The 14895-nt window shown below is 37.8% G+C and overlaps 1 protein-coding gene across 1 annotated transcript in view; it reads left to right on the top strand.

Moving 5' to 3' along the window:
- Positions 1 to 14895, top strand: part of DNAH11 (dynein axonemal heavy chain 11) — a 312569-nt gene that overhangs the window by 262986 nt on the left and 34688 nt on the right. The window contains exons 66-70 of the mRNA XM_082472819.1: positions 2987 to 3191; positions 4119 to 4283; positions 5966 to 6106; positions 11404 to 11574; positions 14596 to 14718. Of these exons, the coding sequence (XP_082328945.1) occupies positions 2987 to 3191; positions 4119 to 4283; positions 5966 to 6106; positions 11404 to 11574; positions 14596 to 14718 (805 nt within the window). The remainder of the gene's footprint in view (positions 1 to 2986; positions 3192 to 4118; positions 4284 to 5965; positions 6107 to 11403; positions 11575 to 14595; positions 14719 to 14895) is intronic.

The raw sequence follows: 14895 nt of genomic DNA, 5'->3' as shown, positions 1-14895 counted from the left end.
TCTGTTAAGGTCTTCTGCCCATTTTTCAATTGGGTCGTTTGGTTTTTTGTTGTTGTTGCTGAATTGTATGAGCTGTTTGTATATTTTGGAGATTAAGCCCTTGTCTGTTGCATCGTTTGCAAATAGTTTCTCCCATTCTGTAGGGCTTTTTTTCTTTCATTGTTTTTAATGGTTTTCTTTGCTGTGCAACAGTTGTAAGTTTGATTAGGTCCCAGTGGTTTATTTTTGTTTTTATTTCTGTTGCCTTGGGAGACTGACCTAAGAAAACATTGGTATGATTTATGTCAGAGAATGTTTTGCCTATGTTCTCTTCTAGGAGTTTTATGGTGTCTTGTTTTACATTTAAGTCTTTAAGCCATTTTGAGTTTATTTTTGTGTATAGTGTGAGGGTGTGTTCTAGCTTCATTGATTTACATGCAGCTGTCCAGCTTTTCCAACACCACTTGCTGAAGAGCCTGTCTTTTCCACATTGTATATTCTTGCCTCCTTTGTCGGAGATTAATTGTCCATAGGTTTGTGGAGAACTGTGAAAGTTTTTGTTGAAATATAGGATCATTACAATGGAAACAAAAGTTGAGAAATGGATGTAGACAGTAGGTCATGAATCTGATCACTCTTTTGAGATTCTTAGCTGTGATGATGGAAGCTTCAGTGATTGAGTGATTTAGTGATTAAAGCTTTAGTGATTTAAAAAAACTATGATTTTTAAATAATCTTTACACACTAAAATTGTTTTATAAAAATCTCCCTAGTCAAATAGAGTGGCCAGTGTATCAGGTACCCTTTTCCTCACTATTTGACGCAAGAGACTTCATCTCAGAGCAAGACACAGTTATGAAACAGCCACCAACAGCAGCCTAAAATATTATCACATTAGGGCATTCTGAGTATCTCTCCTCAAGTTTAAAAAGAGTTATTGCAAATATTGTGACATTTTAGTAAAGAGGATTCAGCATTGCCTGAATGCTGAACTTATTATACAGTGTCTTTCTTTTGAATTGATCCAATTTACCAAAGTTGATAAATTTAGGAAGGTAACATCTCTCCCGTAAGTCAGTAAGATAAGTAGTCATTTTTTTCCCTCATGATTATTTAAAACACTATATTTAAATTAAAAACAATATGGGCTTTGGGTAACATTCTTATCATTGTCATGATGATTCCTCTATAATGAAAATATACACTAAATAGGGAAGAATTCAGAATTTTAGTAAGTATTTAAGGTAAAATAGGAGACTGAGAAGATACTCCTTGCTTTAGCCATGCTCCCAGGGTTCTTAGATGAATTTTCACTCCAACGCAGTTCAGACCACTTTGATGGAAGAATTTGAGAAGTTCCAGCGTTCATGGGTTCTGTCTGTCTGATGCATCAGTGAAAAAATAACTTCCCCTTGGCTAGAGCCTCATAGCAGGTTCCTGGCAGGAAAAAGACCACAAAGTAGGCTGGAATTGTTTGATAGAGTTAACATAGTGACTGTTTACAAAAAGAATTTGCAGAGCAAAGGGTAAAGGGACCCCAGTAGAGGTGTTAAGGCTACATAGTATTTGCAGCAGCGGGAAGCCGTTACTGCCTCTAGGCCTGAAGGTATTACTAGGTCCTCTAAGCAGAGCTGTGGAACGGGTCATAGCAGGACATAGCCTTCACCAGACCACGGCCCTGAAGCTGGCAAGCTCCGCTGGACCTCTCTCTCCTCCTGTACTGCTGTCTCCGGCCAGTTCTTCCATTGGCCAAGCCCATCCAAAACCCGGAGGGCAAGGGAGCCCAGGTGATAACATCTTTAGGAATTAGCTACCAGCATCTGAGGTAGAGAAAAATCAGGCCCTCTTCTCGGCAGGGGAGACTGCATTCATTCATAGCTTTGCTTGCAATTACAGGAACCACATCTATCCAGGTGAAGCAAAACAGAGACTATTAGGAGGCTGCCGGGTGCCATGGCAACTGAGGGGAAGATGCAGCCAGGCTTCAAGGAAGAGGGGACCTGGAAGCCCAGAACATGCTTCCTTTGTGTTACTCTTTCATCTGAATACTGGTTCACTTTTTCTTTTCTGGGCAGCCAGGACGGTCTTTCTCTGCTGCTTGGTTCACCAGCAAGACAGAGTGACTTCAACACGAGCTTAGAGGCTCCAGTTCCAACCCTCCCTTCTCTCTGTCCCAATCCTAAATCCCAGGAAAGGTTACTCTGGTTGGAACAGCTCAGATGAAGTACCTGCTCCTGGGTCCCCGTGGCCAGAGGAACAGGGACACAAAAAGAAGCATGGTCGCTGAGAGCCCACCCCTGTGTGAGACGGAGCTTGCAAGAATGCTGTCTATGCATCCCACACAACAGGCTTCCTAAACTTTGCTTCTGAGCCAGTGCCAGAAGTATTAGGACTGGGTAAAGTGCCCAAGGGATTTGTATGTTTTTTATTTTTGTTGAAAATTTTTTTTTGCTACCATTACTCATAGTCACATGACAGGGGCTTAGAAAAAAGAATCACTTCTGCCTAATTTTAAGTGGCTTAAATTAAGCATGTTTAAGGACAAGTATATGTGTATTTTTCATGTACATAAATTTTACGTGTGTATGTATATACACACATATATACGCATACACACACATAAATGCATACATATTCAGTTTATCCTTAAAGAACAACAATGTTGAATATAAGGTTAATCACAGAAAGCATAATATAGTAAATAAAGCTAGTATTTGTTGTTATAGATTCTTTATATGATTTATTGTATTTAATTGTTACAGTGACACTAGGAGGTGAGTACTACTATTATCACCGTTTTCCACGTAAAGAAACTTAATCATATAGAGGTTTCGCAGATAATTCCTATTCCTCTTACACTTTAGGGAAACGGAGAGTAGATGAAGAAGCATGAATCACCTGGTTTTACGGCCTATATACATTACTAGGCTACAGGAATGGAGTGACACCTTCATATCATTTATGGCGCATGAGAGGCTCCAGACTGTCTTTGTTATGCCCCCTTTAGGTATATCAAGATTGGGGATAAAGAGTGTGCATTTAACCGCAACTTTCGTCTTATCCTTCACACAAAACTGGCAAATCCTCACTATAAGCCAGAATTGCAAGCTCAGACAACCCTCCTCAATTTCACGGTCACAGAAGATGGTCTGGAAGCCCAGCTGCTGGCAGAGGTTGTCAGTATTGAAAGGCCAGATTTGGAGAAACTTAAGGTAAAACTTATGAAATCATCCCCCCAACACTTATTCAGTGCACAGATTATAGTGCCAGACACAGGAGTGTAAGATGGGATGACTGCCCTCCAGGATCTTTCATTCTAACTGAGAAAAATGAGGGTGTATCTGAACAGTCAAGTAGCAACTCAAGGGTACTTCTGATAAGTAGTTAGGATTGTGCCACAGGAGATGGGCTAGTTGTAGGTCTTGTTTGATGCAAGTGACTAGGGCAAGCAAAGACGCATACTAGTCATGGAAAGCAGGGCTAGAGAAGCAGGTGCGTGCCCTGGAAGGTTAGAAGGAAGAGAGGGCTCTCTTTCCCTCTGCCCAGGGTAGAGAGCCATCTCTTCCTCTGATCAGGGTAGAGAGGGTTCTCTTTCTCTCTGCCCAGGTTATAGAGGACTCTTCCCCGGGCTTCCTCTCCCTAAGAGATTGCCTGGGCCCCTGGGAGTTTTTAAACTCTCAAGCTCTGCCTCCAGGAATTAGTTGATTACTACTTAAATGTTCCTGAGAACCCGTGGTTGTCTGTATACACCCATCTCTGTAGTTTTCAGGGTGGCAGTTGCCCTGTGATCTCAGTTCTCTGATGGCTAAGTAAGGGCTGTTATGTTTAGCTTTTTTCCTGTGTGAGGATGGAAATAATGACTTTTCTCTCTTTCAATCTGAAGCAGAAACCAGAGGTTTCTTCCTATAGGTTAAATGAATGATATGATATATGGTCATGCTCTGGACCCTGGAGTGCCACCAGCTCTTACCATGCCTTCTGAATGTTTTTTTAAAGAATTTAAAAAATTTTTGATTAGTACAATTTTAATGTTAAATGTGTTTTATTATATATGATTCCATGAAATTGATGATTAAGGAAACTCTGCTGAAAAACATGAATTTAATCACCTTTCTCACATTTTGCTTGGTTTGCCTTAGTTGGTTTTGACAAAGCACCAAAATGACTTTAAGATAGAGCTGAAGTATCTGGAGGACGACCTCCTTCTGCATCTCTCTGCGGCAGAGGGGAGCTTTCTAGATGACACCAAACTGGTAGAGAGCCTGGAGAGAGCGAAGGCCACCGCGGCGGAGGTAGAGTGCAAGGTAGGAAAAGGCAAAGGCTGCCTGGCGGGGTTTAATGCTCTATTTGAATGAAGTGCTCGGGGTGAAAATGTAATCCAACTTGGCCATTCTCTAAGAGTACTGACACTTTGTGGAATTCAGGTCTTTTCATAAACTGCCCTTAAAAAGTGGACTGTGTGCGGTTCTGAATGGAGATAGAGGTGGTTGAACTTGTGCTTCTCCTAACGCAACAAAGATCCAATCTTTCAGATTAGACTCTGTCAGGCTATTATTTTTTTCCTGAGTGACTAAATTTGAAGAAAATTGGGCCCTGCTGGCTTATGTAGTCTAAAATCTTAAAAGGCTTAGCCTCCTTTGGGAAACCGACATCCTGCAGTCTCACCACAGGCTTCCTGGTCTGTTGTACATTTTAGAGAAATACTTAGAGTTGAAGTTTTGTTTACAGGCCTTCAGTGCTGGGAGACTGAGCAAGGGGTGATCTCCTGCTGCTCTCAAATGCATTATTCCCCCGGGAAAGTGACATTTCCTAAAAGCTAGAAAAAATGTTCATTTAGTAGACTTCCTGCTGAACGTCCAACATGTGTCCCAGTGTGCCTTACGCATGCACTTTGGACGTTCACAAATGGCCACCAACCCTTAAAATGCTGATGTTTCAGAATGAGAGGAACCCTCATTTGCTTTCTGGGGTATCCTCATTACTAAGTAATCTATTAATTACCCAGCCAAGGCTGTGTCACCACACACCCAATATATTTGTCTTAGTTTAAGCGAGGAAATGGAATCCCAGATTACTCTATCCTTTTAAGTAAGTGAGTTCTAGGTGGCTCCTAAAATGGTAAAGATTAGAGCAATTAAGTAAATTAGGTCTTAGCTTTGAAGTTAACTTCTGATTGTCTCTGAAAATGTCTCTTCCTATCTTCCTAATATATTGCCAGGTCGGGACTTCCCTGTCTGCTCTACATTTTCTTTATTTCCTTTTACATACAAGTATGATGAATCAAGTCTATAAAAAAAGGTTGGACAAATACTGTATCTTATAAAGCCGTAGGACCAGCAGTAGTCCTAGACAGAAGAGGTTTGTGTCTTGAATAAAAATGAATATGTTAGTTGATGATGGTGTGTGTGTTTAATTATCTCTCTGAATGTACCCAGAGGCTAATGCAAAGATAAACTAAATGCAACTATATGAGCCTGTGAATGATCTGGTGCAAAGTCAGAAGTAGACAGTCAGGAGAGCCTTTCTATAAAGGCTTTTCAGTAAGCACGGCTGTTGGATATTACTGACCTTGGCTGCTTTTGTATACCTTGTTGACTAATAAAGTTATTGGCATTGAATTGACCCAGCAGACTTTTCAGAGCTATCCCTGGGAGGTGATATAGCTGGGTTATTAACCCCTGAAAGAGAGAGGGGAGGCAGGAAGGTGACATTACTCAGAATAAATTCTGTAGAACCAAAAACAGTCAGGTTTGTTTACTCTGTAATCATTAACACAGCTAGAGTTATGTCCATTCTCACTTAAAACTCAGCTTATAAAAAGATTATTTTAAAATATGAATTTTATGATTTTAGAAAAGCCCAGACACAGAGATGGCCATACATGTTATCTATTTTAATACTACTAATTTCTCATTTCAGATATGTCCCTTCCATCACATAGACAATATGACGAGTAAGTTACTTATGTTGTCTGATCCCACCATAGGTGATTGAAGCTAAAGAAAATGAAAGAAAAATCAATGAGGCCCGACAATGTTACAGACCAGTGGCAGCAAGAGCATCTCTGCTTTATTTTGTTATTAACGACCTCAGAAAAATCAACCCCATCTATCAATTCTCTTTGAAGGTAATGATGACTAGGCTAAGAAAAAATTTGAACTTGAGGAGTTCAACTTGTTTCTGGAAGTTTAGAATCTATTTTTAAGCAATCACTGCATCCCGTAAGGAGTCTCCAGGACCTAGCTAGCAAAACAAAAACAAGACCAAGAAAAAATCCTCACTTTCTCAGTAACTTTCATTTATAATTTTCAATAAGGCTTTGAGATAATTAAACTATGCAACATCACAGTACATAGTTTTTGTTCTTAAGCAGAGTCTTAAGGAGTTTAATATATATAAGGGAATTCTCCTGGAGGCTCCTCTACTTTCCTTATGAAAGCGTACATGTTTCATAAAAAGATTTTGCATTTTATTTTGGTATAGAGGGATAAAAAGTGAGAATAACGATTGATTGAGCCACTGTTACATGCAAGGCACTTTCATACTTTGGTTCATTCTTATGCCTGAAACATCCCATTAAAGTATTTTATCCCTATTTTAAAAACTAACATGTTCAGATTTTAAATAAATTGCCAAAGAATTCACATTTCATAACTGTAAGAGTCAGGATTTGAACCCAAGGCTGATTCCAAAGCCCATGCTCTTTACTTTGTACCATTCTGCCTCTGGGCAGTATTCATTCATTCTATCATTCAGTTTTTAAACAAATAGCTATTGAGATCAGTCATAGTGCCAGATGCTGTGCTGGTTACTGAGTGTACAGTTTGGAAAACACAGATATGAGTGGAGATATGTAGATGTGTGTGTGTATAAAAGTGGCAAATACAATGCGAGAGAACAGTAGGGATGGAGGGGCTGTTTTACTGGGGGCTCAGGGAAGGCCTCAGAGGAAGTGAGATTATAGCTGATTCCTAAAGTTTTCATAGGATTTGGCCGTGTAAAGGGTGTTTGGAGAAAAAAAGGATGTGTGAGACAGGAAAGAGTTGTCGAGATTCCAGGTGAATGAATCTATGTGGCTGGAGGGTAATGAGTGAGGGAGAAGATGGCAAGACATGAGTCCTGAGAGGTAGGAGGGTCTAGATCACATGATGTCTATGCTGGGGAGTTTGGATTACAGCGTGTGGGCAAAAAGAAGCCATTGAAAGGCTGTAAGCAGGTGACTGCCATGACGGCAGAAGACTCAGAAGTGAATAGACTTATGGTTTGAAGCTAGAATAATCAGCCCTTGGAGATGGATTGGATATGGGCAATAATAAAGTGGAAGAGTCAAGAATAACTAGCAAGTGTCTAGTAATGTGAAACACGTGCCGAAATTCTGAGAAGCACAGTGGGGTTGGATTTTAGAACAGCTGCAGGGTAGGAGAAAAATAAAACAGCCCAGGACTACTCAACTACCAAAACTAGACTAAGGTATTACAAGGAAAGAAAACTACAGAGCAGCCCCCCGCCAGCATAATCTATTACGCTCAAGTGGGATTTATGCCAGGAATGCAAGTTGGTTAAACATTAAAAAACCACACAATGTAATTCTTCATATTAATAGAATAAAAAAGAGAAAAATCATATAATAATTTCAATGGATACAGACAAAGAACTTGACAAATTTCAACACCTGGTTAAAAAAGAAAAAAACAAAACTGAGCAAACTGGGAATAGATGGTAACTTCTCTGTGTGATAAAGGGCATCTGTAAAAATTTTCAGCTAACATTATACTTAATGTTGAAAAATTGAATGCTTTCCCCTAAGATCAGGAACAAAATAATGATGTCTTCTCTTAACACTTCTATTCAGTACTGCACTGGAGGTTATAGCCAGTGAAGTAATACAATAAAAGACACAGAAATTTTAAAAGAAGGAGAAAAACTGTCTTTTTTTTCCACAGATGACCTGACCATGTATGTAGAAAATCATAAGAAACCTACAAAAAAGCTGAAGTGAGTTTTTAGCAAGATGGCAGGATATAAAGTCAATATACAGAATTCATTGTATTTCTATATATGAGGAACAAACAATTGAAAAATAAAAGTAATACCTCAATACTATTTACAATAGCTTCCAAAATCTTGGAACTCTTAGGGATAATTTTAGCAAAACAAATACAAATCTGCATACTAAAAGCTACAAAACATGGTTAAGAAAATTAAAGGAGGTCTAACTAAATGGTGAGAGAGACCATGTTTATGGCTTGGAACAGTCAATATTATTAAGATTTCAGTTCTCTCCAAATTAATCTACAGTTTTAATTCAGTCTTAATCAAAATCCAAGAAGCCTTTTTTTGTAGAAATTGGCAAACTGATTCTAAAATTTGTGTAGAAAAAGAAGAACAAATTTGGAAGACTTACAGTACATGATTTCGAGACCTATTACACTGATTGGCCTAAAGAAAAATACACTGATCAATGGCACAGAATAGACAGTCCAGAAGCAGATCCACAAATGTATGGTCAACTGATTTTTTGCAGTGAATGCCAAGACAATTCAATGAGGAGGGGACAGTTTTTATAACAAGTGGTGCTGGGACGACTGGATATCCACTTGGAATAAAATGAACCTCAGCCACTACATTACTCTATATACAAAATGAGCTCAAAATGAATAAGCTAAACTATAAAATTTCTAGGAGAACGATAGAAGAAAATGTTTTGGGGCTTTGGGTTAGGCAAAGATTTATTCTTAGGATGCCAGAGAAAGAAAAAAATTGATAAATTGAACCTTATCAAATTAAAAATTTATCGTCTTGAAAAGACATGAAGAAAATGAAAAGACAGGCCATAGACCAGTAAGTTATTTCCAATACACATATTTAACAAAGAACTTATATCAGAATAGAAAACTCAATAGTAAGACAACACAATTAAAAAAATAGAAAGGTTTGTGCATGTATACTAAGACATAAGTATTTGCCCCTAAGCACATTTTTAAGATGCTCAGCAGTCATCAGAGAAATGCACAGTAAAAGCAGAATGACGTATTACTGTATACCCAATAGATTGGCTAAAATTTTACAAGACTGTCAGTAACAAGTGTTAGCACCAATGTGGTACTGCACCTCTTTCATGTTGCTGGTGGGGATGCAAAGTGTTAAAACCATTTTGGAAAACAATTTGTTAGTTTCTCATAAAGTTATACATACACTTACAAAATGATCCTAAAATTTTTACTCTAAGTATTTACCCAAAGGAAATGCAAACATATGTCCACTCAAAAACAAAGTACTACAAGTACATACTTATATGATCCTAAAATGAATCTGGTGTGACAGAAACATTCAGCAGTGGGCAGGGGTAGGTATCATGGTGGGAATGGATTGCAGAGAGGCACATGAGAACTTCTGGGGGGGGTGACATGCATAGAACGTTTCTACGTTTTGATTGCAGTGATCGTTACGGAAGTATATACATTTGTTAAAACTCGAGCTGTATACTTAATGGTGCATTTTATTTTTTATAAATTAAAATTTGATTTTAAAATGTAAATATTAAATGAGTACTTTGTTAATACCTTCTTACCAATATTTACTATATGTCTGTCATTGTAGGGTTTTACTTTCAGTCAAATATACATAACTCAAGACCAATCAGTCTGTGGTCTTAGGTACCTGTCCACCAGTCAAAAAATTTAATATTTTATGTTATATCTGTTTATAGATATAGATATTTGGATATATTTACCTATGTATTTAAATATATATAGATATATGTAAAAATCTATTCAGCCCCATTGTTACCAAGGCATACAATGGAGTAAGAAAGAAATATTGAGTGATTTTAAAAAGAACAAGATAGGGGCTTCCCTGGTGGCGCAGTGGTTGAGAATCTGCCTGCTAATGCAGGGGACACGGGTTCGAGCCCTGGTCTGGGAGGATCCCACATGCCGCGGAGCAACTGGGCCCGTGAGCCACAACTACTGAGCCTGCGCGTCTGGAGCCTGTGCCCCGCAACGGGAGGGGCCGCGTTAGTGAGAGGCCCGCGCACCGCGATGAAGAGTGGCTCCCGCACCACGATGAAGAGTGGCCCCCGCTTGCCGCAACTGGAGAAAGCCTTCGCACGAAATGAAGACCTCACACAGCTAAAAATAAATAAATAAATAAATAAAAAGAGTAGCTATTAAATTAAAAAAAAAAAAAAAGAACAAGATAATCAAAGGGGATCACAAAAGTACATGGGTGGAATAATAGAAACAAAAAGATAACCTGTTAAAAAATGGGCAAAGAACTTGAATAGACACTTTTCCAAAGAAGACATACAAATGACCAACAAGCATTTGAAAAGATGCTCAACATCACTAATCTTTAGGAAAATGCAAATCAAAATCACAATGAGATACCATTTCACAACTATTAAGATAGCTACAATATTAAAGAAAAGAAAAAGAAAGAAAGAAAATACCAAGTGTTGGCAACTATCTGGAGAAATTGGAACCCTTGTGAACTGTTGGTAGGATTGTAAAATGGTGCAATTACTTTGGAAAACAATATGACAGTTCTTTTAAAAAAATTGCCATACGATTCAGCAATTCCACTTCTAGACATATACCCAAAAGAATTGAAATATGGTCTCAAAGAGATGTTTGTACACCCATGTTCATAGCATTATTCACGACAGACAAAAGGTGGAAGCAAACCCAATGTCCATCACTGGATGAACAGGTAAATAAAATGTTGTACATACACACAATGGAATATTATTTAGCCTTAAAAAGGAAGGCTAAATTCTGACACATGCTACAACATAGATGAACGTTGAAGACATTATACTAAGTGAATCAAGCCTGTCACAATAAGACAAATACTATGTAATTCCACTATATTAGGTATCTAGAGCAGTCAAACTTATAGAAACAGAATGTGGAACAGTAATTGCCAAGGGATGGGGGGAGAGGGAATAGGCAGTTATAATTAAAAGAGTTTTTTAAATGAGTTGTTGTTGAACAGTGTTTCAGTTGTTCAAGAAGAAAACACTTTGGAGATTGGTTGTACCACAATGTGAAAATACTACTTAACGGTACACTTAAAACTATTAAGACAGTAAATTTACACTTTGGGTATTTTACCACAATTAAAAATAAAAATATAAATTTTTTAAAAGCGCATGGGTAGAAGAAGAGAGGACAGTGCAATTCAATTGGTTAAGGAGGAAATGTGGGTAGATTTTATGAAATAATGTTAAAAATAATAGTAATGGCAGCAAACTTTCAATGAGCACTTACCATGTGCCGGAAGCTGTTCTAGGAGCTCATAGAATCCTTGTAAAAACCCGTCCTGTTCTCTCTCCCCATAGATAAACTGTAGCCTGTGTGCCTGAGACTAGCTAGACCTCCAGCCACCAGCTGTCACCCTTTAACGGTCACTTGTATTCCCCAGGCTTTCAACACGCTGTTCCACAGAGCCATCGAGCAGGCTGACAAGGTGGAGGACACGCCGGGACGCATCTCAGTCCTGACCGAGAGCATCACCCACGCCGTCTTCCTCTACACCAGCCAGGCGCTGTTTGAGAAGGACAAACTCACCTTCCTGTCCCAGATGGCTTTCCAGGTAAGGAAATCAGTCACTCAAAAGCAGCCCCAGAACCAAAGTCACGCATCTCTGTTTATTATGTACTGCTGCTGAAGGGAAGTTTTTTGGAAGCTCTTTGCAGCATGAGGAGAGTTTCTGTTTCGCAGAGGGAACTTGGGCATATGACAACCTGCTAGTAGGTCAGGGTGCATTGGTTTGGGTGGGTTTGCACTTTGGGCAGCCACATCAGCTGTCATCCTGAAAAACAGGTCAATGAGACATTGGCCTCACCTTCCCAGGTCCTGTACACACCTCCCAGGTACTACCGGGGAGTTCCTTGGAGAGAATCTCAAGCTCAGCTTTCCAGATCTGAGTGCTCCGAGGAGATTTTCAGAGCCCCTTTAAAAAACAGTGAATGGGTGAAGGGAGCTCCACATTTCACACTCCTACCTTCAGTGAGAGCTACTACCCTTTTACTCTTTTTGATGTGGACTTCTGCAATAGATCCTGTTTAAATAAAAGTACCCGTGATGAGAAAGAAACATTGAGGACCACATTCCTAGATGAAATAAGAATGTGGTCCTTTTATTAGTTCATTTACTGTATAACTTTTTCTATCAGTTCAAATCATGATGAAAGATGTCATTTCTTTTGTGTCCTCCCAAGTGCCTTGCTCAAAGAAGGCATTTTAAAATACCTGCTGTTCAGGGAGATCAGCTCAGTGCCTTGTGACCACCTAGAAGAGTGGGATAGGGAGGGTGGGAGGGAGACGCAAGAGGGAGGGGATATGGGAATATATGTATGCATATAGCTGATTCACTTTGTTATACAGCAGAAACTAACACACCATCGTAAAGCAATTATATGCCAATAAAGATGTTAAAAAAATAAATATAATTAAATAAAGTACCTGCTGTTAATAGTGATAAATTATCACTTCTTTCAATACTTTTGGTATTAATAGATTCCTTTGGGTTAAAAATGTAATATATGGGTGTAATCATTTTATAATGTATGTGATAAACAGGAGTAATGCATTACAAAATGAAATATTTCTTTTTAATTTTCTCCCAATTTTATTGAGATATAATTGACACATAACGTATTATGTGTTCAGTGTAATGATCTTATATATGTATATGTTATGAAATGATTACCCAATAAGTCTAGTTAACATTCGTCACCATACATAGTTACATTTTTTTTTCCATGATGAGAACTTTTAAGATTTACTCTTTTAGCAACTTTCGAATATACAATACAGTAGTGTTAACTATAGTCACCATGCTGTACATTACATCCCAGGACTTATGTTATAACTGAAAGTTTATACCTTTTGACTAGCTTCATCCATTTCTACACCCCTCAGCACCCACCTCTGACAACCACCAGTTTGTTCTCTGTATCTGTGATTCTGTTTTTTAAGATTCCACATAAAAGTGAGATCATACAGTGTTTATCTTTCTCTGTGTGACTTTTTGCCTTAGCATAATGCCCTAAAGGTCCATCCTTATTGTTGCAAATGACAGGATTTCCTTCTTTTTATGGCTGAATAATATTCCATTGTATATATGTGTGTACATATATATGCATTATACACACACACACGCACACACACATATATATACCACATTTTCTTCATCCGTTCATCCATGTATGGACACTTAGGTTGTTTTTATGTCTTGGCTATTGTAAATAATGCTGCAATGAACATAGTACAGATATCTTTTTGAGATAGTGATTTCATTTCCTATGAATATACACCCAGAAGTAGAACTGCTGGATTCTGTAACAGTTGTAGTTTTAATTTTTTGAGGAACCTCCATACAATTTTCCATAGTAGCCGCACCAATTTACATTCCCACCAACAGTGTACACATCCTCACCAGCATTTGTCATCTCTTGTCTTTTTGCTAATAGCCATCCTAACAGGTGTGAGGTGATATCTCATGTGGTTTTGATTTGCATTTCCCTGATGATTAGTGATGTTGAGCACTTTTTCATGTATCTGCCAGCCATTTGTATGCCTTCTTTGGTAGAATGCCTATTCAGTTCCTCTGCCCATTTTTTAATCAGATTGTTTGTGGGTTTTGCTGAAATTTTTGTGTTTATACATATTATTCATGAACAGTAATGGACCAGGGATGATAAAACATGACATGCTTACACATGCGTGCACATCTATTTAAAACTTCTTTTTAGAATATCTAGATAAATTATAATCTATCTGAAATACTGACAGTCTACATAAATCAAAGCTTCATATATATGTGGACAATTTCTTGTTTGTTGAAATAAATCAAATTGAATTAAGAAAAATTATCCAATAAAATAATATTTTGATACATGTTACCACCCATAATGCATTTTGAAAATATCTAGAATTTTTAAATAGCACAAACCTCAAACATTTTACCTGCTTAATTTTATAAGGTGTTACAGTTTTTATGAGGAAATTAGAAATATTTCATTTGTGCCCGCCACTCAAGTGGTCTATGGACTCCTTAACAGTTCTGTAACCAGAATGTCTAAAGTTTCAGTTCATGATGCGTTTGTTTCGTTGTATCTGTAAAACAAAAATTTCCAGTTTTTCTCAACATACTCTCACATATAAGAAAAATCTTTTATACATCTTGCAGTTTATTGGATATAATTTCTGTACCAGGACTAACTTACAATACTAGTTTTATCTTTTGTTTAGTAATTCAATCCATAGTCATCTGAAGCTTTCTCAATTTGTATAACAAGTTTCAAGACAAGTTTGATCTAACAGTAGAAGGCTAAATATGAAAGCATATTTCAAATATGCTGCTAATAGGCACAGGTATTAAAATTGAAATAAACCAGGCTTCGTAATTATTTTCTATTAGATTTCCAATCAAGATTTTGAGATCATGAGCATAATCTAAGATTCCTTATTTCAACTACAGAACAGATATATATCTATAGGAATTCTCAGAAGACTGACTTCTGCCTGTTCAATCATATCTATCAAGTAGTGACTGCGTCCTTGATTTTGATGCAAGCCAAATGACCTTTTCAATTTTGTGTACTCTCAAGATTTTGCTGAGAAAGAAAGAGATAGATCCTCTTGAATTGGATTTCCTGCTTTGGTTCACAGTTGAATATGCTTATGTGAGTCCTGTTGACTTCCTAACTAATCAGGCATGGAGCGCTATTAAGGTATGTTAGAAACATGACTTTTCAATTGCTAAATCTTGTTTCAAATCTCTGTTCTCTAAAATGTAGAAATGTAGTTTAAAAAATACAGGTGATATACACCATTTCAGTTGTAGATACATGCTATCTTTAATTTTTTGAAGAACTTCCCGTACTCTTTTCCATAGTGGCTGCACCAAT

This window comes from Balaenoptera physalus, assembly GCF_965194825.1.
Source record: "Balaenoptera physalus genome assembly, chromosome: 8".
Classification (NCBI taxonomy): domain Eukaryota; kingdom Metazoa; phylum Chordata; class Mammalia; order Artiodactyla; family Balaenopteridae; genus Balaenoptera; species Balaenoptera physalus.
The sequence above is the reverse complement of the archived record's forward strand: the minus strand, read 5'-3'. Positions and strand labels throughout refer to the sequence as shown.